The sequence below is a fragment of the Emys orbicularis genome, chromosome 9, assembly GCF_028017835.1.
Source record: "Emys orbicularis isolate rEmyOrb1 chromosome 9, rEmyOrb1.hap1, whole genome shotgun sequence".
In the NCBI taxonomy this organism is placed as follows: domain Eukaryota; kingdom Metazoa; phylum Chordata; order Testudines; family Emydidae; genus Emys; species Emys orbicularis.
The window spans coordinates 49,217,656-49,242,497 of NC_088691.1; the positions used below are offsets into that span (position 1 = coordinate 49,217,656).

At 49.6% G+C, this 24,842-nt stretch overlaps 2 protein-coding genes across 2 annotated transcripts in view; one reads left to right on the forward strand and one right to left on the reverse strand.

The window, feature by feature from the left end:
* Nucleotides 1-7,946, forward strand: part of SNED1 (sushi, nidogen and EGF like domains 1) — a 135,166-nt gene extending 127,220 nt beyond the window's left edge. The window contains exon 32 of the mRNA XM_065410982.1: nt 7,814-7,946. Coding sequence (XP_065267054.1) covers nt 7,814-7,946 — 133 coding nt within the window. The remainder of the gene's footprint in view (nt 1-7,813) is intronic.
* Nucleotides 7,947-11,373: 3,427 nt separating this feature from the next.
* MTERF4 (mitochondrial transcription termination factor 4) lies at nt 11,374-21,874 on the reverse strand. The gene is made up of 4 exons (XM_065411025.1): nt 21,814-21,874; nt 14,178-14,709; nt 12,880-13,064; nt 11,374-12,024 (listed from the first exon to the last, which is right to left on the reverse strand). Exons 1-4 carry the CDS (start codon nt 21,865-21,867, stop codon nt 11,668-11,670), a joined length of 1,128 nt encoding a protein of 375 aa, XP_065267097.1. The 5' UTR covers nt 21,868-21,874; the 3' UTR covers nt 11,374-11,667.
* Nucleotides 21,875-24,842: the final 2,968 nt, after the last annotated feature.

Here is a 24,842-nt window from a genome sequence, read left to right on the forward strand (position 1 = left end):
AAGACCTTAAACTTCACTTGTGTGTGTCTGTGCAAGGCTAATGTAAAGGCATAGCTGGGGGTCAGGTAAGCCACCCTAGACTAGACGGATGGCTTTGAGAGCTCTGAGAAGGGGAATGCTGACCATTGTGCTTAAGCTGGTTAAATATTGCAACAGATACCATCCAAATGTTATAAGCATGCAGTGCCTACGAGGAAGAGAGTGCACTTACTTTATTTGGAGTAGATGCAAAGTTTGACCCCTCAGTTCATCTTTATTTACTGTAGTTGAGTGCTGCAAGGTCTTTGCTTCCTCTTATCCGGGTGCTTTTGTCCTCCTTTTAAGAGAATGCTTGCTGTGCTATCGAAAGTTAATCTAACACCTTTTACAAATCTGCCATCAGTTGTTGGGGCCTATCCTCTAATGGGCCCAACTCCCACAGACCCATCCCTGGCTTCTGACAAAATCTCCCATGCCATGGGTGCAGCAGCCGCCACCACCCACAACTCCAGCTCTGCAGTTGACTGATGGAGCCTTTTAGGTGGGAACGGGCAGTCTGGAGATGCAGTGATCCAGCTTCTGTTGGCAGGACTCCTATAGAGCCCCTGCTCCTATCTATCTACCCTCCCTTAGGAGAATGCCCAGGCCAAGGCAGTAGTACATTATTGTTGTATTTGTATTATGGGAATACAGATCCCTAAATGGCCTGTTGTTTGTGATGTTAGAATTAGCCAGACTAAGAGAGTTTCTGCCTTGCAGAGCTGCATATTAGTGAAGTGAACAATTCAGACAAAGGGTGGGAGGGAAAGTGACTTGCCCCAGGTAGAGATCAAGGAAGTCTGAAATATCGACAGCCATTACGTGCTTCTCAAAACTAAACTTCCTTTACTTCTTTCAGAATGAGAAATGTATTATGTGTACTTCAGTTAGCCCATAAACAAGTGCTGGTTGGAGAAGTATACATTCTTTAGCTTTGATATGAATAATAATAACAAATTTACCTAGTGCGAGGGAGGGAGCTGCAGATGCACCCTAAGGTGCTCAGATGTATTTTCTCCAAAATCTCTTTCTTGAGTGGGGTCTGAATTAGGTGTTACCACTCAAAAAAGAGATCTTGGAGTGACTGTGGATAGTTCTCTGAAAACATCCATGTAATGTGCAGCGGCAGTCAAAAAAGCAAACAGAATGTTGGGAATCATTAGGAAAGGGATTGATAATAAGACAGAAAATATCATATTGCCTCTATATAAATCCATGGTACACTCACATCTTGAATACTGCGTACATCCCATCTCAAAAAAAGATATATTGGAATTGGAAAATGATTAGGAGTATGGAACAGCTTCCGTAAGAGGAGAGATTAATAAGATTGGGACTTTTCAGCTTGGAAAAGAGACAAATAAGGGGGGATATGATAGAGGTCTATAAAATCATGACTGGTGTGGAGAAAGTAAATAAGGAAGTGTTATTTACTCCTTCTCATAACACAAGAACTATGGGTCACTAAATGAAATTAATAGACAGCAGGTTTAAAATAAACAAAGGAAGTATTTTTTCACACAACGTACAGTCAACCTGTGGAACTTCTTACCAGAGGATGTTGTGAAGGCCAAGACTATAACAGGGTTCAAAAAAGAACTAAAGTTCATGGAGGATAGGTCCATCAATGGCTATGAGCCAGGATGGACATAGATGTTGTGGATTGGGGGGGGAGGGCTAGCTCAGTGGTTTGAGCATTGGCCTGCTAAACCCAGGGTTGTGAGTTCAATCCTTGAGGGGGCCATTTAGGGATCTGGGGCAAAAATCTGTCTGGGGATTGGTCCTGCTTTGAGCAGGGGATTGGACTAGATGACCTCCTGAGGTCCCTTCCAACCCCGATATTCTATGATTCTATGGTTGTCACTAGCATCTGTTTGCCAAAAGCTGGGAATGGACAACAGGGGATAGATCACTTGCTGATTCCCTGTTCTGTTCATTCCCTCTGGGGCACCTGGCATTGGCCACTGTCAGAATACTGGGCTAGATGGACCTTTGGCCTGACCCAGTATGGCCATTCTTATGTTCCCTAGTGGGTGACATATAGGGGGAAATGTAAAATGTGAAAGCTGTAAACAAAAGGGAAGGTATGTAAATAGACCTGACCTGCCACACACAGCTATAGAAGAAACTCATGTTTCTAGAGAAAAAGCTCAGGAAATGAATGTATGTCTCTAAGATGTAATTAACAGAGCATAATAATAAGGCCCACCAATACATTCAGGTATATACCCAAACTTTATGGAAACACCACCACTAGACTCTTTAGTAATGGAGTGTCATCATAAACACTTTGACGGGCTGGATCACAGAAACCCCCTTAGGGCTGCCAACTGATGTGCCACAACTACTTCTGTTCCTGCTTTCCTGCCCTGGCAGCTTGTGACTTCAGTGCCCTGCCTGGTTTGAGCCAGACCCGCTAGCCTGCTGCAAACCCAGACCCAGGTCTGAACCACGTCCCCTAACAGATGTAGGCTTAATTGAAAGCAGCTTAGGAAGTGTTCCTGTCTTTAACACTCAGATGCCCAACTCCCAATAGGGTCCAAACCCCAAATAAATCTGCTTTACCCTGTTTAAAGCTTATACAGGGTAAACTCATAAATTGTTCATCCTCTATACCACTGATAGAGAGATATGCACAGCTGTTCCCCCCCCCCCCAAGGTATTAATACATATCCTGGGTTAATTAATAAGTAAAAAGTGATTTTATTAAATACGAAAAGTAGGATATAAGTGGTTCCAAGTAGTAACAGACAAAACAAAGTGAATTACCAAACAAAATAAAATAGAACACGCAAGTCTATGCCTAATACAGTAAGAAAACTGAATACAGATAAAACCTCACCCTCAAAGGTGTTCCAGTAAACTTCCTTTTACAGACTAGTCTCATTCTAGTCTGGGTCCAGCAATCACTCACACCCCCTGTAGTTACTGTCTTTTGTTCCAGTTTCTTTCTGGTATCCTTGGGGGTGGAGAGGCTCTCTCTTGAGCCAGCTGAAGACAAAATGAAGGGGTGTCCCAGGGGTTTAAATAGACTTTCTCTTGTGGGTGGACACCCCTCCCTCCGCCTGTGTAGAATCCAGCTATAAAATGGAGTTTTGGAGTCACATGGGCAAGTCACATGTCCATGCATGACTGAGTTCCTTACCAGCCAAGCCACATTCCTGGGGAAGCTCAGATGTGGATTGGCATCTCCAAGTTCATTGTTGGCTTAAGTGGTTCTTGACAGGGCACTTACTGAGAATAGTCTTTTCTCAGGAAGCTGACCAACTGCTTCACTGAGACTATTTAAAATTAAACAAGTACATAGCCAATATTCATAACTTCGAATACAAAAATGATACATGCATACAAATAGGAGGAATGTATTCAGTAGATCATAACCTTTACAGAGATATGTTACATGGCATGTGTAGCATAAAACATATTCCAATTATGTCATATATACATTCATAAGCATATTCCCATAAAGCATTATGGGTTGCAACGTCACGTACACAGTAAATTTCATAAATACACCTCTACTCCGATATAACACAACCCGATATAACACGAATTCAGATATAATGCGGTAAAGCAGCGCTCCGGGGGGCGGGGCTGCGCACTCCGGTGGATCAAAGCAAGTTTGATATAACGCGGTTTCACCTATAACGCGGTAAGATTTTTTGGCTCCCGAGGACAGCGTTATATCAAGGTAGAGGTGTACTGTATAGACAAAACTAGCCATCCTGTGAACCACTATAATATCACGTAAACAGTTACTAATGTAGCCTTGGATATGCTAGCATAGCTCAAGTTTTTCCTTTTTTTCCTTCCTCTTTCCCTGTTAATTCTGAGAGAAAATATGTCATACAAGTTTCTTCACAATTCTTCACAAAATTTCAAATTTTTCCATTCCAGGTCTTGAAGGGGCGTCTAAAAGTTTCCACTTGTTTTCCAAGCCCTCCCCCAAGTCAGCAGCAGAGCTGGGAATTGATCCCAGTCTTCAAGACCTGTCCCTATGGCCTTTCCACTCCCTACCCATGCCTCCTTGTGGCAGAGCTGCCCCAGGCACAGACATTGCAGGCTGCTACACAGGGGTGAATCTCATAGACTTTGAGGCCAGAAGGCACCATCATGATCATCTCTGACCTCCTGCACTAGTTTAAACCTGCAAGTGACCAGTGCCCCATGCTGCAGAGGAAGGCGAAAAAACCCCAGGGTCTCTGCCAATCTGACCTGGGGAGAAATTCCTTCCCAACCATAGAATCATAGTTTCATAGAAGATTAGGGTTAGAAGAGACCTCAGGAGATCATCTAGTCCTGTGGGGCCCAAAACTGGACACAGTACTCCAGATGAGGCCTCACCAATGTCAAATAGAGGGGAATGATCACGTCCCTCGATCTGCTGGCAATGCCCCTACTTATACAGCCCAAAATGCCATTAGCCTTCTTGGCAACAAGGGCACACTGTTGACTCATATCTAGCTTCTCGTCTACTGTAACCCCTAGGTCCTTTTCTGCAGAACTGCTGCCTAGCCATTTGGTCCCTAGTCTGTAGCAGTGCATGGGATTCTTCCATCCTAAGTGCAGGACTATGCACTTGTCCTTGTTGAACCTCATCAGGTTTCTTTTGGCCCAATCCTCTAATTTGTCTAGGTCCCTCTTTATCCTAGCCCTACCCTCCAGCATATCTACCTCTCCTCCCAGTTTAGTGTCATCTGCAAACTTGCTGAGAGTGCAGTCCATGCCATCCTCCAGATCATTAATGAAGATATTGAACAAAACTGGCCCCAGGACCGACCCCTTGGGGCACTCCACTTGATACCGGCTGCCAACTAGACATGGAGCCATTGATCACTACCCGTGTTGGCCCAATCCTCCAATATGTCTAGGTCACTCTGGACCCTATCCCTACCCTCCAGCGTATCTACCTCTCCCCCCAGCTTAGTGTCATCTGCAAACTTGCTGAGGGTGCAATCCATCCCATCATCCAGATCATTAATGAAGATGTTGAACAAAACTGGCCCCAGGACCGACCCCTGGGGCACTCCGCTTGATACTGGGTGCCAACTAGACATCGAGCCGCTGATCACTACCTGTTGAGCCCAACAATCTAGCCAGCTTTCTATCCACCTTATAGTCCATTCATCCAATCCATACTTTTTTAACTTGATGGCAAGAATACTGTGGGAGACCGTATCAAAAGCTTTGCTAAAGTCAAGATAGATCACATCCACCGCTTTCCTCATATCCACAGAGACAGTTATCTCATTATAGAAGGCAATCAGGTTGGTCAGGCATGACTTGCCCTTGGTGAACACATGTTGATTGTTCCTGATCACCTTCCTCTCCGCCAAGTGCTTCAAAATGGATTCCTTGAAGACCTGCTCCATGATTTTTACAGGTTACAAAGTAGCAGCCGATTTTTACATGATTTTTACAGGGATTGAGATGAGGCTGACCGGTCTGTAGTTCCCCGTAGTTCCTTCTTCCTTTTTTAAAGATGGGCACTATATTTGCCTTTTTCCAATTGTGCGGGACCTCCCCCGATCACCATGAGTTTTCAAAGATAATGGCCAATGGCTCTGCAATCACATCAGCCAACTCCCTCAGCACCCTTGGATGCATTGCATGGACTTGTGCATGTCCAGCTTTTCTAAATAATCCTTAACCTGTTCTTTCAGCACTGAGGGCTACTCACCTCCTCCCCATACTGTGCTGCCCAGTACAGCAGTCTGGGAGTTGACCTTGTCTGTGAAGACCCAGGCAAAAAAAGCATTGAGTACTTCAGCTTTTTCCATATCATCTGTCACTAGGTTGCCTCCCCCATTCAGTAAGGATCCCATTCCCTGACTTTCTTCTTGTTGCTAACATACCTGTAGAAACCCTTCTTCTTACCCTTAACATCCCTTGCTAGCTACAACGCCAACTGCGCTTTGGCCTTCCTGATTACACCTCTGCATGCTCAAGAAATATTTTTATACTCCTCCCTACTCATCTGTCCAAGTTTCCACTTCTTGTAAGCTTCCTTTTTGTGTTTAAGCTCACAGAAGATTTCTCTGCTAAGCCAAGCTGGTTGCCTGCCATATTTGCTATTGTTTCTGCACATTGGGATGATTTGTTCCTGCACCCTCAATAAGACTTCTTTGAAATACAGTCAGCTCTCCTGGACTCCTTTCCCCCTCATATTAGCCTCCCAGGGGATTCTGACCATCAGTTCCCTTTTCTGAATTCCAGGGTCCGTATTCTGCTGCTCTCCCTTCTTCCTTTTGTCAGGATCCTGAACTCGACCATCTCATGGTCACTTCTGCCCAGGTTGCCACCCACTTCCACTTTCCCTATCAAATTCTTCCCTGTTTGTGAGCAGCAGGTGAAGAGGAGCATGGCCCCTAGTTGGTTCCTCTAGCACTTGCACCAGAAGTTGTCCCCAACACTCTCCAAAAACTTCCTGGATTGTCTGTGCACTGCTGTATTGCTCTCCCAGCATATGTCAGGGTTAATGAAGTGCCCCATGAGAACCAAGGCCTGTGATCTGGAAACTTCTGTTAGATGTCCTCAAAAAACCTCATCTACCTCATCCTCCTGGTCTGGTGGTCTAGCAAACGCCCACCGTGACATCATTCTTGTTGCTCTCACCTCTAAACTTAACCCAAAGACTCTCAACAGGCTTTTCTCCAGTTTCATATTGGAGCTCTGAGCAGTCATACTGCTCTCTTACATACAGTGCAACTCCTCCAACTTTTCTCCCCTGCCTGTCCTTCCTGAACAGTTTATACCCATCAATGACAGTGCTCCAGTCATGTGAGTTACCCCACCAAGTCTCTGTTATTCCAATCACATCATAGTTCCTTGACTGTGCCAGGACTTCCAATTCTTCCTGCTTGTTTCCCAGGCTTCTTGCATTTGTGTACAGGCACCTAAGATAACTAGCCAATTGCCCTACTTTCTCAGTATGAATCCGGAGGCCTCCCCTGTTGCACCCTCCTCCTTGTGTTTCCTCCCCAGTATCCCACTTCCCCACTTACCTCTGGGCCTAGGTCACCACCCCCTGGCAAACCTAGTTTAAAGCCCTCCTCACTAGGTTAGCAAGCCTGCCTGCGAAGATGCTCTTCCCTCTCTTCGTTAGGTGGATCCCATTTCTTCCTAGCAATCCTTCTTCCTGGAACAACATGGTTGAAGAATCCAAAGCCCTCTCTCCGACACCACCTGCGTAACCACACTTTTATCTCAACAATTCGATGGTCCCTACCTGGGCCTTTTCCTTCAACAGAGAGAATATGGTTCTTTCAACCCCAAATATGGTGATCAGTTAGACCCAACAACCAGACATCAGGGAAAGAATTCTCTGTAGTAACTGAGAGCCCTCCCCATCTAATCTGCCCCATTATCTTTATTTTAAATATTACTTGTCGAACGGAGGAAGCACAAAATCAAATGCTCCACACACACACCCTTGCTTGTGTGTATGACCCTGCATCCCATAGCTTTGCCTTTCTCTGCTAGAGCGAATAAGTGTGTACTAACAAACACTAGGGGCCAGATTTACACACTTGTCACTTGCAACTAGAGAGCTAAACTCTATAAAAAGCGACAGCCCAGAAATCTTTAAGAACCAAAGGGCCAAAACCACCACTGACTTCAATAGGGAAAAGGGGACACAGAGGAAAGCATTAATACTGTTTCCAAGCTCTTATGGGGCAAGTACAGTCCATCAGCCAAACCCCATGGGAGCAAGAGTGGGTCACTCCCTCAGACCAAAGGAAATTGAAGTTGGAGTGCTTTCAGCTGATTCTAATGTTCTCTCTCTCTTTCATAGGGTTCAAAGCACTAAGAGCTTCCATCTTACCAGATCTAAGGGCTTTCAAACACCAGGAAGATTGGATCTACAAATAGTGGGGGAGACCTTCCTACGTGGAGTCACTGCCCTTCCCTCTCCTCCAGCCTGTTAGGGACACACTCAGACTGGCACACCATACAGTCATTTCCCCTCCCGGCAGCAGGCGCACCGGAGCCCTCACACGGGCTTTCCTTATTGCGGACGCCCTTTTTCCCATCACCAGACTCCATCTAGGGACGAGCAACATCACATTAGAATGGCTGACTGTCTCATACGGGGGTTAGCCTATCTTTGTAACCCAGGCCTGTTTCTGTGAGTCCCTCCTCTGCACAGGCATTTACAGGGCTGAAATCCAGCCCCCTCTTATCAGCATATGCACCAATCTGTTAAATTACAAATCAAGTTTAATGCAGCACTACACTCCTTAGCTATGAACGGACACCTGACCTACACAGCCCTGGCAGAGAAGTAAAATATTCCCCTGCACAGTCAAGTAAAAAAAAATCCTAACTATTTGAACTGATGAGGGTGAAAAATAAAGAAAGTAGTAGACACATTTCCCCTTCTTTTGTACCTTAAATGTTTGGTTTGTAAGAACACTGTGCTGAGTAGCAGGCAATATTGGCTATTTCCCTCAAGTTATTAATGTTTTAACTGAGTTTCAGTGCGTAGCTTAGAAAAATGTCTACAGCACCTAACAACGATGAACTTTTTTCCTCAAAAAAAAAGGTGAAGGCTTAGAAATGCGTTTGCTCCCATACTCATTTTTATAGCACATCAACACACTGGTCTATGAAATCATTCCAGGGCACTGTAGCTGTGTTCAGCAAAGAAAATGTTTAAAGTCCTTATCTCCAGCTGAAACAGATTGAGTAAGTGTCCAAAGCATTTGTCAGCTGTAATCCACTTCTCTGCAGCTGTATATTTTAAACCAGGCAGTACCAGGAAACTGACACACACACTGATACAGCTCTGACACCAACTGGCATCCAAGCACTAATTCCCTGTATTACAGCAGAGCTGACTGCAGTGGTGCTTAGGTATTGGCAGCAATACCACCTGGGCAGGCTCAAGGAAAGCATGTCTGGCTTTTAAGATTTCCTAGCTTTTGAGAGTTTGTATGAGTATGACACTAGTTACACATAGATTTGTGTATTACTATACACAGTATATTATAAATTAATACACACCAGAGATATAGCTTAGCAATGGTACTAGAGTGTTGTTTCAGGAGCAGTATATGGGTGCACCTCTAGGAGGCTGTGACTCATGGCGCAGGATACAGCAGCCTTTCCCCACCGCCTAGAGCTAATAGTCAAGGGGCTGTAATGTGTAAATACAGTTTCTTTAGCGAAGGAAAGAATGGTTCTGAGCAGAACACAGGGCAGGCGTTAAGCAGCTCCCCTCGGCAGGCATCCTCCTTGTTCTGAGTGCCTCGCCAAACACCCCTCTGAGCAAGAGAACGTCAGGGTGCTGAGGAACCTGGCCAGCCACAACAGCCAACTGGAAAATCAGGCTCCTTTCCAGGCAGTGGTGGTAATGCCATTACCCACAAGGGATGAGGAAAAACCAGTTCACGGATCTCTGCTGCAGTGGAATATTACCTTTGCCTCCCAACTCCATCAGGCCACTGCCATAGAGATCAGGCACAAGAACGACTCACTTGAGAGATGCTGCCGGAAACCAACTGGGAAGTGGACGGGTTGACAGGTAATTAGAGTGGTGGGGCGGGCCCTTAGGAAACCTTGAGTCCCTGTTATCCTGAGCTCATTTCACATGGGAAAGCTTAGAATCCCTAGTCCTTAAACGCCCTTCACGTGGCCATGGGGGAGGGGTGGCACTGCTTCTGGGACGTGGGAGGAGGTTGTCAGAGATCTGGAAAGCCCTTGTCATTACCTGGGGAGAGAAGAGAGTTGGGACCAGAACACCAGGGGTCAAATCATCCAACATTCCAAGTCAGAATGACATGCCCCTTTCCCCAGGTGTTCTGTCACCTGAGTCCAAGCTGGCGGCGGACGAGAAGGATGGGAAACCCTTCTGCGATGCTGCCTGAAAATAGGGTCACTGAATGCATCCGCAGACAGTGTGGTTCAAAAGAAGCCTGCAGCTTGTTAAAATCTCGAGTTTTCATGCAAACCTATCCCTTTAACTGGAAACTAAAGCAATCCTGCAAGCAGACTGTGCATGTTCCCTTTCAGTCCAGCTATGGCACCCTTTGAGTTATAGGACAGGAGAGTAGATCTCTGGCTGCAATCCCAGGAGTTGGCGCTCCCACCCGCCTCGTGTTCCCCCAGCAAGACCAGCATGTTTACACGCACCGTCAGCCTGAGAGCTGCTGCCCGGAACAGATCCATGGCCCAGCAGCAGCAAGGCGGGTGCAGCAGCTTGCTCCCCTTCTGCCATACAAGGAGTCTCCACTCTTGGTATGTGTTGTAATGTAGCTACCTGAGAGCTTGCGCAGCAGCGTCCAGGTCAAACTATATGCTACAGAGACTAAGCACAGTATGTAACGCAGCAGAAAAAGATTTTATCTTGTTCAAAATAGTTATTTTGTTTTTTAAATAAAAATACAATTGCTAGCCATTGGGTCCTTTGTTCAGTGGGTGGTGGGGAAGAGGCAGCGGGAAGGGGAGAGTCAATCCCTTTTCCCCAGCCCACAGTGCCCACATGCGCCAGAGGCATCTCCTCAACACCAGCCACACACACGTGCCTCACATCAAACCAGTCTCTTGCCCCCCAACCTACTCACCAGCCTCCTCAGCCCACAACCAACCCACTTCTCTTGAACCAGCAGTTCACCTGCTCACACAATCTGTCTCCTTTCCTGGGCCCAACCCCAAGTTCTCTCCTCCTCTCTTGATCATTCACCCCACATCCGTCTCCTCTCCTGCCTCTGAAGCTCAGTGGGCTCTTTCCTTCCACAGCCAAAAAATCCATCATCTTGTCCTCCTGAACTCTGATCCCAAGCTCTCCCATCGCCTCCCCTCATTACAGAGCCCAGGTGTCCCAGTCTCCAACCCCAAAATCCAGCTTCTCTCCACGACCCCACACAATCCAGCTCCTCTACTCGGGGCCATGCTAAACATTTACACTCCCTAAGGCAGCAGACAGCTCTCACGTTTCTGGTTCCTAGCAGGCGCAGCCAATCCCTTCCTCCCCGACAGCTATCTTTCTGGGGGAAGGTTCGGGCAGGACAGATCTGTGCTTGCACAGCATTTCCTAGCGCTGGCCCTGGCCACCATTGTTGGTGTGGCAGTGCCATTGGTGGAGTAGCCCCACCCCCATCAAAGAAGGCTGTGCTGCAAAGGGTGAGCAGGCGAGAGCTACCAATGCCCATAACTGCCCTCTGATGTGTGGCAACCAGGGCTCGTCTTCCAGCTACACCAACTTTGGGCAGCAGTCCCCAGCCTAGAGTTGCCACTTCCCTTTGCTAAGCCCATCTGACAATCAAACAGCAGATCCCTCTTGAGCTGGGGTGTCCCACCGCGCTTGAGTGGGGAAATCAGGCCAAGTGACAGAGAAGGGCACTCGCTTCCTGAAGGGTCTGAGCTTTATTGGTTTTACACAGCCACCTGAAACAGAGGCCTCAGCTCACTGAGGAAAACAAGGACAGAACTGCCTGCCCCCAGGCAGCAGTCAAGCCCCAGGCTGTGGCCCAGGGGACCTGTGTCCAGTGAATGTTTCCGAACTAGTGATGTCATGGCAACACCATTAAACACACAGGTCAGAAGGGAATGTCTAGGAGCAGCCAAGATGTGTGGTAACCCCAGCAGCTGGTTTCCACCAATGACTCTTTGGCCAAGAAGTCCTTACTGAAGCTTGGGGGTAAGAGTTCAGTTTCCTTCCTCGCTGTCAGACCTTTCCCCTTCCCCTTCGCTGGCTGAATCTGTCTCTTCGGACGCTATATCCTGATCCCCCTCCCCCTCCTCCCGAGCCAGCAGCTTCTTAAAGACCTCAAACTCCTCCAGGGAGGAGTGGGCTATCTTGGCCAGGAAGTCCCCTTCCGAGACTCGGATGATCTCCTTCAGTTTCGGGTTGACGATCTGGGTCTGGCCTTTCTTGTCAGGGGTTTGATAAAGCCCCAGGCGCTCTAAGAAGATGTGCCGGTTCTTGACCTCAGCTATTGGAGTTCGGAAGAGACCAGATTTCACCACTGCTTTGTGCTTTACTCCCATTCTGAAGTACACGTACTGCAGGAAAAACAAAGGGAGACAAAAATACACCCTGCAAAGCGGAAGGAACAGACACCTGTTTAGCTGATGTCAGCGCATCCCAGGAAATACACTGGGTTGGAGCTAAGGGGCTATAAACATTGTGCCTCACTTTTCCTATAGACGTACATAGGTAACTAGCTGCAGAGAAAGCTGAATTGAGGACTTCTAATGCACCTACTGCGAATAGTTAATACTGTGCACACTGGCAGTACATTTACCAAGACACAGTCCCTGCTCCATAAAGCACTAGGTGACGGATGAACTCAAAAGCAGAGCAGAGGTCTTGACGGGATCACTGCTGATGAGGGTGTTTTTGAGGAGGGTGGAAGAGTACATGCATTAAACACAAGTGCACTTCAGCTGTTACTTTTTTTTTAAGAAGGCTGGGAAGGAGAACAGTGGAGCAGACACCAAGCAAGTAAAATACTGCAGCTCAGTCCCTCTAACCTGGCCTCTGTAAAAGAAGACAGCACTTTGAAGTGTTAGCATCAACAGTACAGTCAGACCCAGTTAAGCAGAACCTGTTTGCACACTGCATGTGTATCTCCACTAAATTCACATGCATGCTGCTCCACGCAGGCCAAGAAACTGGTCTCTCCTTCAGATCTCTCAGATTGAGAGGCACGAGAGAAGCCAATCCCATGACACTCAGATGTCGGTGTGCGGCACAAGACAGATACATGTGGGGAGATAAACCTGGTGATTCCTACTCTGGTTTGATTTCTCCACGTCCCCCGGAGTCCAAACCACCAGCCAGACTTTCAGATGGGTTCATGCTACAGCAGGCCCTTAGGGAAGGAGTTCTGCAGCCCCCCAGAGGCCCAGCCTCACCTGGAATTTGTACTCCAGGTCATGCGGTTCCTCCAACAGGACGTTGGGGCAGCGATGCAGAATCTCTGTCACCTGATCCACTGTGAAAATACACTTCTCCTTGAACACCTGCACCACTGCATCTATTTTCTTCCAGGACAAGGTGAAGATACTGGGGCAGTGGCTCACCACTCGCTGCAGGTTCCCTGTGTCAGACGAAAGGGCAGATAGAGAGACATGCTCAGCATGCAGGAGAGGACGATTTACTGGGGACAGGGATTCAAACAGTAGATATGCACAGTCGGATTTGAAGCAGAGGTGGATTGGTCTGCCTCTCCATTCTCACAAGCAGCATATGGGATCAGGAGTCTCACGCAGGACAAACAGCCTGAGCCACCTGCCTCTACCAGCAGGGTGCTCTGTGGAGTAAAGATGCAAAGCTGTAAACAGATCCCAGACTTTCTCTCAGTCATCAGCTAAGACCCGGACAGCTCCCCTGCTCTTCACACACACTGGCAAAGACCCCCTAGAGCCACAGGTTGGCTAAGCTGCAGGTGAACAGGCAGTTTGCTACTATGTCTAATTAGTGGCAGAAGCACAAGGGGGAAAATTTCAGCTATAGAAAATTAGTCCCCATCAAATGAAACACATTCCTGTCAGGGCAGGGGGAGAGAGGGGAAGAGCACTGCAACACACAAGTAACATAGAGATTGATCTGTCAGCAGCAATTCAGTTGGGACAGAGATGCTTGGGGTGGCAGAAATGGTCTGATAACAGCAGCTTTTCTCCCTGGTACAGATCAGCATTTGCAGAGGGCTGGAGAGAGATTGCATACATTTCTGGGAGGTGGGGGGGCAACAGGCTGGAGCTGAGGGAAGAGATTTAAAACATTCTTGCTAAAATGTTTCACAGAGCTGGGATAGTGTTAATTAATCTGCTGACTTTCCTTCCCATGATCCTGACTCTGTGCAATTTCTGGCAGCTGGAACAACTGCTGAAGCACTCAAGGTGCAAATACCTTCAGACTGGGTGATTTTATGAACCCCACCAAAGGCAGAGCTAGAGGCTGCCTTAGTTCTTGTGCATCATTTTGGTAGGTAACATCCCTCAGGTCAAATCTCCTCTCTCTTACACCAGAGCTTTTTCCTATCATGCTGCAAGAGATCTGAGGGTGTGCAGCCAGGACACCAGAGTTAAACAGCTCTCACTCCAGAAGAGCGTAACTGCAGAGAGGGGATCGTCTGAGGGCATGAGGTACTTTTGGCAACACTTCAGCATTGTATCTCGTATAAGGCAGTAAGCACGCAACATCATGTTACCTTCTCCGAGGTCCAGTCTCCGCAGGTAGTCTGCACGATGCCTCAGCTGCTGGGTCGTCATCCTTAGCACCTCAGGGCTCTTCTGCAAGACCCTCAGCGTGGAGTCAGCATCCAAGCCCAACAGGAGGAGCTCGGAAACCACCGCCAGCCGTGTCTGAGGAGCCAGCTTGGGCTGCAACCCGAACAGCTGCATTATCTGGGCGTTACTGAATCCCATGTCAGAGAATGAATCCAACATCTTCCCCAGCTCCGAGTTCCCTATATCAGCTTGTCTCTGCTGTGCCGCCAGGGACAGACGGACAGCTTCCAGTAGCTTTCCACTGGGTGCTGGCTCATTGCTATCCTGCTCCCAACCAGCAGAGGACAAGCTCCCACCACTCCATTCTGATGAGGCCACGGAGGCCAGTCTACGCCCACTGCTTAACAGAGGGCAGAAAGAGGCAGGCAATCCAGCAGATGGAGAGGCACACAACCATGACTGTCTTGTAACAGGGGGATGGGTGCTGGGAACCAGCCTGCATCCCCGCAGGACCTGCAGAAACACACCACAAAACAAGCTGATTGCAAAGTCAGTACGAAAGGATCAGAGAGGTCAGAAACAGGAGAGATCTTGTAGATCACCGAGTCCATCCTCCTGCAGTGTGGAAGATGTAACCCAATAACTGACATTAAACCAACACTCCACCTAGGACTAAGCACACAGCACTTGTTGGCTCTCTTGCTCATCTTAAAGGGTGACTGTAACAGCAAAGATTTTAATTAGTCATCACTGGCTGCATTCCACTAGTGCAGGGGTAGGCAACCTTTCAGAAGTGGTGTGCCGAGTCTTCATTTATTCACTTTAATTTAAGGTTTCGCGTGCCGGTAATACATGTTAACGTTTTTTAGAAGGTGTCTCTCTCTAAGTCTATATTATATAACTAAACTATTGTTGTATGTAAAGTAAACAAGGTTTTCAAAATGTTTAAGAAGCTTCATTTAAAATTAAATTAAAATGCTGATCTTACGCCGCCAGCCTGCTCAGCCCGCTTCCAGCCTGGGGTTCTGTTCACCTAGGCCTGCAGCGGGCTGAGCGGGGCCTGTGGCCGGGACGCCGGCTGGCAAGGGGCCGGCAGCCGGGACCCCAGACCTGGGGGGGGGGAGGGGTGTCAGGGGTCAGGGCAGAAGGCTGGGTGTGTGAGGGGGTTCAGAGGTCAGGGCAGAGGGCAGTGGGGATGTGGGGGGTTCAGGGCAGAAGGCCGGGGGTGTGGGGGGATTCAGGGGTCAGGGCAGAAGGCTGGCGGGTGTGGGGGTGCAGGGCAGAAGGCTGGATGTGTGGGGGGTTCAGGGGTAAGGGCAGAGGGCTGGGGGTGTGTGGGGGTACAGGGCAGAAGGCTGGGTGTTGGGGGGGACTCAAGGTCAGGGCAGAGGGCTGGGGAGGTGTGGAGGTGCAGGGCAGAAGGCTGGGTGTGTGGGGGGGTTCAGGGCAGAGGGCTGGGTGTTGGGGGCGACTCGAGGTCAGGGCAGAGGGCTGGGGGGGGTATGGAGGTGCAGGGCAGAAGCTGGGTGTTGGGGGGAGGTCAGGGCAGAGGGCTGGGGGGGTGGGGGTGCAGGGCAGAAGGCTGAAGGTGTGGGGGGGTTCAGGGGTCAGGGCAGAGGGCTGGGGGTGTGTGGGGGTGCAGGGCAGAAGGCTGGATGTGTGGGGGGTTCAGGGGTAAGGGCAGAGGGCTGGGTGGACGTGCAGGGCAGAGGGCTGGGTGTTGGGGGGGAGGTCAGGGCAGAAGGCTAGGTGTGGGGGGGTGCAGGGCAGAAGGCTGGGGTGCTCGGCTCATGGGGGTGCTCCCAACCCCCTGCCCTGAGCGACTCATGGCAGGGGGCTGGGAGGGATATGCCCTGTTCCACCCCCTTCCCCAAGGCCCGTCCCTACCTCTCTCTGCCTGCTCTACGGAGCAGGGAGCACGCTGCCGCTCGGCTCTGCTCCGCTCCCCCTCCTCCTCGCAAGGGCCATCGCCGGCAGGGAGAAGGAGGAGGAGGAGGAGAGGCCGGAATGCACCAAGCTGTGGGAAGAAACGGGGGAGGGGGGAAGCTTGGCTGCCGCAGGACCAAGCTTCTGCCTCCTGCCCCCGCAGGGGAGAGCAGTGGGCGGGGGGACTGAGTGGGGCAGGGACCCCCTCCCCCCCCGCTCTCCCCTGCAGAGGCAGGAGGCAAAAGCTTGGTCCTGCGGCAGCCAAGCTTCCCTCCTCCCCTGCTTCTTTCCCCAGCGTGGCGCTTTCCGGCCCCTCCGCTTCCTCCTCTCACCGGGCAGGCAGCGTGTCACTCAAAATCGGCTCGCGTGCCGTGTTTGGCACGCGTGCCGTAGGTTGCCGACCCCTGCACTAGTGCCTAAGTGCCCCAGACAAAGATCTTGTTGCAACTGATTTCATTTTGTTTTTTAAAAAAAGAAAAAACAAAGTTAAATAATTCTTTACAAATCTGGGATGTTGAAGGAAGCAGCAATGAAAGAACTCACTCTTCCAATGTTATTACCTACACAAGAGTTTCCAAAGTCCCCCTGTTCAAAAATACAAAGCAGCTTTTGTTTAAGACAACAAAACTAAAGGGAAATAGAACCTTCTGTGGTTTGTTTTTCACAATTTTGCCTTACATGAAGCATCCAAGTCAAAATAAAATACATCCTTTCTGAGGTCTATTATCTAGTTTATGCAATCGGAAACCCTATCAGACCAGAAGTCCAATAGTTAAGATGACTGAAACTACTCCAGTAAACACTAGACTATACAGACTACTACATTACAAAAAAAAAAAAAAAAAGAAAAAAAAAACCAAACATGTTAAAGGTTCAGGTTGCAAAATCAAACACTCATAAATTAGGAAATGCCTGGATTAAGGATGCCCCTGCAACTTTAGTTTGGCCCCCTTGTGCATACATGTTATGAAAGTCTTTAATTACATGATCACATGCTATTTTTCCGACAGGACTCCTGCTTCATTCCGTGCACAGGATGGACGGTGCTCACTGAATAGGTAGCTATTAGGGCTGTCAAGAGATTAAAAATATTAATCGTGATTAATCACGCAATTTAAAAAATTAATCGCTATTAAGCGCACTGTTAAAAATAATAGAATACCATTTATTTAAATATTTTTGGATGTTTTCTACATTTTCAAATATATTGATTTCAATTGCAACACAGAATACAAAATGTACAGTGCTGACTTTATATTTATTTTTGATACATATATTTGCACTGTAAAAAAAAGAAATAGTATATTTCAATTCACCTAATACTAGTAGTGTAGTACAATCTCTTTATAATGACAGTTGAACTTACAAATGTAGAATTATGAACAAAAAATAACTGCACTCAAAAATAAAACAATATAAAACTTTAGAGCCTACAAGTCCATTCAGTCCTACTTCAGCCAATCGCTCAGACAAACAAGTTTGGTTACAATTGGCAGGAGATAACGCTGCCCACTTCTTGTTTACGTCACCTGAAAGTGAGAACAGCCGTTCACATGGCACTGTTGTAGCTGGCGTGGGAAGATATTTACATGCCAGATGCAGTAAAGATTCAGATGTCTCTTCATGCTTCAACCACCATTCCAGAGGACATGCGTCCATGCTGACAACGGGTTCTGCTCGATAACGATCCAAAGCACTGCGGACGGACACATGTTCATTTTCATCATCTGAGTCAGATGCCACCAACAGAAGGTTGATTTTCTTTTTTGGTGGTTCAGGTTCTATATTTCTGCATCTGAGTGTTGCTCTTTTAAGACTTCTGAAAGCGTGCTCCATACATTGTCCCTCTCAGATTTTGGATGGCACTTCAAATTCTTAAACCTTGGGTCGAGTGCTGTAGCTATGTTTAGAAATCTCACATTGGTACCTTCTTTGCGTTTTGTCAAATCTGCAGTGAAAGTGTTCTTTAAATGAACAACATGTGCTGGGTCATCATCCAAGACTGCTATAACATGAAATATATGGCAGAATGCGGGTAAAACAGAGCAGGAGATATACAATTCTCCCCCAAGGAGTTCAGTCACAAATTTAATTAACGCATTATTTTTTTAATGAGTATCATCAGCATGGAAGCATGTCTTCTGGAACGGTGGCCGAAGCATGAAGGGACATATGAATGTTTAGCATATCTGGCACGTAAATACCTTGCAATGCTGGCTACAAAAGTGCCATGCGAACACCTGTTCTCTCTTTAGGTGATATTGTACATAAGAAGCATTTATGTCCCGTAAATGTAAACAAACTTGTTTGTCTTAGTGATTGGCTGAACAAGAAGTAGGACTGAGTGGACTTGTAGGCTCTAAAGTTTTACATTGTTTTGTTTTTGAGTGCAGTTATGTAACAAAAAAAATCTACATTGGTAAATTACACTTTCACAGTAAAGAGAATGCACTACTGTACTTGTATGAGATTAATTGAAAAATACTATTTCTTTTATCATATTTACAGTGCAAATATTTGTAATAATAAAAATAATATAAAGTGAGCACTGTACACTTCATATTCAGTCTTTTAATTGAAATCAATATATTTGAAAATGTAGAAAAACATCCAAAAATATTTAATAAATTTCAACTGGTACTCTATTGTTTAACAGTGCGATTAATCGCGATTAATTTTTTTCAGTTAATTGAGTGAGTTAACTGCGATTAATCGACAGCCCTAGTAGCTATTCAATATTTTGCTTTATCCTCATCATTCAATGTGTGGTCCCATGTCTTAATTGCTGCACACTATTCAAACCCTACACTGAGTACAGAATTATTCCCTCACAGGCTTTTTTGTAGCTCTCCACAAACACTAATGAATTTAACTTCCCAACATCCTTGTGAGGTACAGTTTATATCAGTATCCCCATGTTACAGACAGGGGCCTGAAGCACAAGAGATTAAGGTCATAAGTGTCCACTAATTTCAGGTGACCAACTGGAGAGACCTGATTTTCTTGGCATTACATAGCAGTCTATGTTCAAAGCACAGCTCCCACTGACCAGCTGCAATAGTGAGTGCTCTGCACGGGTGCAAATCAGACCCCAGGGGTCTCAAGTTTGGCAAACAAAAAAGGAAGAACATCTGTGAAAATGTGCATGTAAGTGACTTGCCCAGCATCACATAGAAACTCTGTGGCAGAGGCAGGGATAGAATCCAGTTCTCCAAGGCAGCATTCAAGTGCAATGGGACTGTCCTTTCTCCTTCTGGAATCCCATACTTCATTCCCTACACACCTTCCGACTTCTGCAACAAAGGAGGCAGAGGGCCTGCAGGTCTCCTTCACTACACAACCATGATGCGGCCACCCAATGGAGCTGTCCACCCCTTGCGACCTTTCATGTGCTCCAAGTGGTGAGGGCAGCCTTGCCTCCTACTTCTCTTGCTTTCCCTTAAGCAAGCCTTGAAGGAGTGTGCTCCCTCCCCGCCTCTCACCCCTGGCCACCCAAAGCATGCCATCGAGGCCATCCCGCAAGCCTCACCAGCCGCCTCCAACATGCACAATATCCAGCCAGTCCACCTCCAAACCGTGCCCAGGAAACATCTGTACACACCTCTCCTCCATCCTATTCACTTCCTCACCCTCGTGTCCCCCCCAACACCGAGCAATGGGGCCTGCTGCCACCAGCGGAGGGCAAGGAACCCAGTGGGCCAGCCTGTACTCCACTCTGATCCCACGGCCCACTGGGGATATCAGCTGGCGGCTTCCTCACGGAGCTGTGAGTGCAGGCATGTACCTGGTGTGGTTCACAAAATCCCCTGCCTCTTTTGTGCGTCTTTTGTGCTGCAGCTACATAGGGTGGACCAAGCTGCAGCCCCTCTTCCGGCTCCTCCAGAACCTCCTACTGAGGTCCTGGCTGCACTGTCCCCTGCACCTCCCAATTCATACACACCCTATCTGTGGCACCACAATTTGCAAAACCTCCTCATCAACCTACCCCTGGTGCTGGCCAAGACGGCCATCCACCACTCTAGGCGGAGAAAGCTGGATGGGGGGGGGGGAGAAGCCTATTTCCTTTCCCTGGTAAAGTCACGTCACCACGCAGATCTGCTCTGGACAGTGTCCACTGGACTTCTCTGAGGAGCAGTGGCTGTTGTCGGGGCTCTCTGCTCCGTGTCCCCCTCTGGATCCCTGAGTTTTGCCCTGTGACCTTCACTCCCATTCCTGTTTTTTCATTTGTTGCCCCCTGTAGTCAAGTGGAGCCTGAATTTAGTGGTTCCACTTTGTGATTCAGCCACAGTGGAACCAACCTTGGTACCACATTCATCTATTCCTCTCTTGGCTGTCTCCGTGCCACCCACCCACGCACAGCATGCCCTCCCTACTACAGGCCCAGGCTCCTTCTCAAGATTCCCATCATCTGTGATAGCGACTAGAAAGGAATCAAATCACATTAACAATGTATTTTTTAAAAACCATGGGCATTCCCTCCACGCCCCGTGCACTCTCACTCGGGCTTGTTTAGACTGGAAGCTCTTTGGGACAGGAAAAGGTTGCAATATAAAGAGTCATGTCTAACCCTCCTGGCAGGGCCGGCTCCAGGGTTTTGGCCGCCCCAAGCAGCCAAACAAAACAAAACAAAACAAAACAAGCCGCAATCGTGATCTGCGGCGGCAAGTCGGCGGGAGGTCCTTCGCTCCGAGCAGGAGTGAGGGACCGTCCCGAATTGCCGCCGAACAGCTGGACGTGCCGCCCCTCTCCGAAGTGGCCGCCCCAAGCACCTGCTTGGTAAGCTGGTGCCTGGAGCCGGCCCTGCCTCCTGGGAATAACGTCCAGAAGGGTTCAGTCTCTCAAAGGGTGACCAGATGTCCCCATTTTATAGAGACAGTCCCGATTTGTGGGTCTCTTTCTTATATAGGCTCCTATTACCACCCACCCCCCGTCCCGATTTTTCACACTTGCCCTCTGGTCACCCTAATCCCTCCCTGCTACGGAATGTCAGCAGGCCGGGCAGATGGCTACATCTGTCCATATAGAATTGTGAGTTCAGGAAGGATCCATCCCTCAGGAATGGTGGGTACAGGTCAAGGGCAGGTGGGGGCTGAGTTAGTAGCTGGTGCTTAGGGGCTGGGCCCAGGATGGTGAGACATGGGGAGCCCGCCCGGACTGTCACGCCCACGCGTTCAGAAACCAAGCCGGGGGGAAGTGACCTGCCCCTCTCTCCGCACTGCACGGACGGGCCGCGCCGCTCACCCTATCACAGTCTCACTCCCCGCGTTGCACCGCCGAGCCTCGCCGCTCACCCTGCCCCCGCTCCCCGCGTTGTACGGCCGAGCTCCGCCGCTCACCCTGCCCCCGCGTTACACAGCCTGGCCGCGCCGCCCGCCCTGCCCCCGTATGGCCCGGCCCCGCCGCCCGCGTTACACAGCCTGGCCGCGCCGCTGACCCTGCCCTGCCCCCACTCCCCGCCTGACCCGGCTCCGCAGCCCACCCTGCCCCCACTCCCCGCACTGCACGGCCGGGTAGCGCCGCTCACCCTGCCCCCGCTCCCGGCATTGCACGGCCGAGACTCGCCATTCACCCTGCCCTGCCCCCACTCCCCGCGTTGCACGGCCTGGCCGCGCCGCTCACCCTGCCCTGCCCCCGCATGGCCCGGCCCCGCCGCCCACTCTCCGCGTTGCACGGCCGGGCCGCGCCGCTCACCCAGGCCGCGCGCCTCGATAACTCCCGTATCGGGCCCAGACCGCTGCTGTGCATGTCGCTGGGCGGATGCAGCCCCGGCCCGCCTGGAAACAGGAAGCGGTCGGTTCCGCAGCCCCAGGCCCAGCTCCCTGCCGCCGCGGCTCTCCCGCAGGGCCACACAGGCCGCCTGCGGCTCCTTCGGCGGGAGCCCCCCGTGCGCGCCGGACTGGAGGCGGCCTGTGTTACAGCCCTAGCCCTTCGCTCGGCTCCCTAGGAGCTGGCACGTTTCCGCACCGCACCGCCCCTGCCCCACGGGGACTGGACGGGGTGAACAGCCCCGCCAAGCTCGCTCAGCAGCGGGACGGGGGACACGGGGTGTGAGGGGCTGCGCTGAGATCGCATTGGCAATGGACCCACCAGGCTGGGCCCACACGGTGTTGGGTGGCTGGAGAACAGCAAGCCATGGCCCTGGTAGGCACAGCTTACAGCAGTGTGCTTCTCAACCTTTTCCTGCTGGCCACCCCCTTGGACTTAAAAAAAAATGACCCCCACAGCTCAGGGCTCCAGATTTCAGCAGCCCCACAGGGTTCTGGGTTTCAGCCCAGCATGGGGCTGAAACGTACATTAGCTTTCTCGGGGCCCAGGCAATAGCCCTGCTACCTACCCCCTCATGCTTGCGACCCCCCTGAAGTTCCCCTCCTGTAGAGTTACCATATTTAAAAAAAACAAAAAGAGAACACTCCATGGGGCCCCACCCCAACTCCGCCCCTTCCCCAAAGTCCTTGCCCCAACTCCGCCCACTCCCCTGAACGCTCCGCCCCCTGCTCCTCCCCTTCCCCTGCTTCCGGCGAATCAAATGTTTGCTGGAAGCCTGAAACAGGCAGGCAGCAGGTAGGCTGGGGCAGGGGGGCGCGGCCCAGTCCAGCCACCCCAGCCAAGCGGCTCTGGCCCTGGCGTCTCCGGCCTGGCTCGGCTCGGGCTCTGGGGCGCCAGCCCCGGCCAAGCGGCTCCGGCCCGCCCCGGTCCCAGCGGCTCGGGCCCCGGTTCCAGCCGAGCGGCTCCGGCCCGGCCCTGGCCCCGGCTGAGCGGCCCCGGCCGGCGGCCGAGCACCGCCGGCCCCAGCGGCTCCAGCCCGGATCCAAGCCCCACAACCCCTCCCTATTTTCCCGGACATGTCCAGCTTTTTGGAATTTCCTCCCGGAGGGGGATTTGAGGACCAAAAAGCCGGACATGTCCAGGAAAATCTGGACGTATGGTAACCCTACCGTCCTGCAGCCCCCAGATTGAGAAACACTGGCTTAGAGAACATACATAAGAGCAGCCATATTGGGTCAGACCAATGGTCCATCTAGCCCAGTATCCTGTCTTCCGACAGTGGCCAGTGCCAGGTGCTCCAGAGGGAATGAACAGAACAGGTAATGTCTAAGTGATCCATCCCCTGTTGCCCATTCCCAGCTTCTGGCAAACAGAGGCTAGGGACACCATCCCTGCCCATCCTGGCTAAAAGCCATTGATGGTGATGGACAGAGCTGCCATGAATTTAACTAGCTCTTTTTTGAACCCTGCAATAGTCTTGGCCTTCACAACATCCTCTGGCAAGGAGTTCCACAGGTTGACTACGTTGTGTGTTTGTATGTTTTAAACCTATTAATTTGTCTATTAATTTCATTTGGTGACCCATAGTTCTTGTGTTATGAGAAGGAGTAAATAACACTTCCTTATTTACTTTCTCCACACCAGTCATGATTTTATAGACCTCTATCATATCCCCCCTTAGTCGTCTCTTTTCCAAGCTGAAAAGTCCCAATCTTATTAATCTCTCCTCATACGGAAGCTGTTCCATACCCCTAATAATTTTTGTTGCTCTTTTCTGAACCTTTTCCAATTCCAATATATCTTTTTTGAGATGGGGTGACCATGCATGCAGTGTTCAAGATGTGGGTGTACCATGGATTTATATAGAGGCAATATGATATTTTCTGTCTTATCTATCCCTTTCTTAATGATTCCCAACATTGTGTTCGCTTTTTTGACTGCCGCTGCATATTGAGTGGATGTTTTCAGAGAACTATCCATAACGACTCCCAAAATCTCTTTCTTGAGTGGTAATAGCTAATTTAGACCCCATCATTTTATATGTGTAAGCCGGGTCTGAATGAATGCTTCCCTGACAGCTAGCTGGGAGGGGGAAATACTGGGGGAGGGAGGGGGGTATGTAAATACAGTTTGCTCTTGCTCTGTTTACATATTCAGCAGAATACAGCCGTGTCATCAAACTGATATTGGGTACAAATCACCTTAGTACTGAATGCAGGGGTAGTGAAATATGGTTATCAATGTTGTAATTGTTGTAGGAATACAGGACAGCAGGACTGGGCACCCTCAGTTGAAAGAACATCATTAAAGCAGGGGCTCAAATGTCAGAGCCCTGTGAAAGTTAGAGGGGTGGGGACAGGAGTCCCTATGTCTAGTCAGGAGGCTGTACAACCTCTTTTTCCCCCCTTCCCTCCTCTTCAGACTGGCTTAACCTGGTCTTCCCTACTGTTCAAAGAATAGAGCTAAATAGGCTTCATTAGGAGTCTTTTTTGTTACTTTAATTGCTCAATCAGAGCTGAAACCAGTTATGGTAGGACTGTGTTTCTACCCTGCCTGCTAAAATTACCGAGAGCTGCAATCACTTGAGATGGGGCAGTGTTTCTGTCCAGCCTGAAAAAGAGCTGAAAATCACTGAGAGACTGATGTGCAGAGGTCACAGCAGAGAGGCAGAAGGTGACTGAGTGACTAACTGACAGTCAGCTGGCAAATGAGTGACCAGCAGGGTGGCGGCACAGCGGCTTGACGAGCAGCCAGCAGGGCGGCGGCGGAGAGGCGTGATGAGTGGCTAGCAGAGTGGCTGGTGGAGGGGCACGGTGAGGGCAGTGAGCAGGTGGCCGGTGAGCAGCCAGCGGAGCGAGTAAGATGCCTCTTTATCGCCCAGCCGGGGGGGAGGTGAACTCTGCACATGCACCTCTGAACTCTGGGTCTGCACTGACCAAGGACAGCAACTGTGA

Excerpts from the sequence above, each read along its gene's own strand:
- MTERF4 (XM_065411025.1), bottom strand. The coding sequence starts at position 21,867 with ATGCACAGCAGCGGTCTGGGCCCGATACGGGAGTTATCGAGGCGCGCG. Across the intron at positions 14,710-21,813 it reads TATCGAGGCGCGCGGCCTGG|GTCCTGCGGGGATGCAGGCT; the intron begins GTGAGCGGCGCG and ends GTGTTTCTGCAG. Across the intron at positions 12,025-12,879 it reads ACCTGGAGTACAAATTCCAG|TACGTGTACTTCAGAATGGG; the intron begins GTGAGGCTGGGC and ends TTTTTCCTGCAG.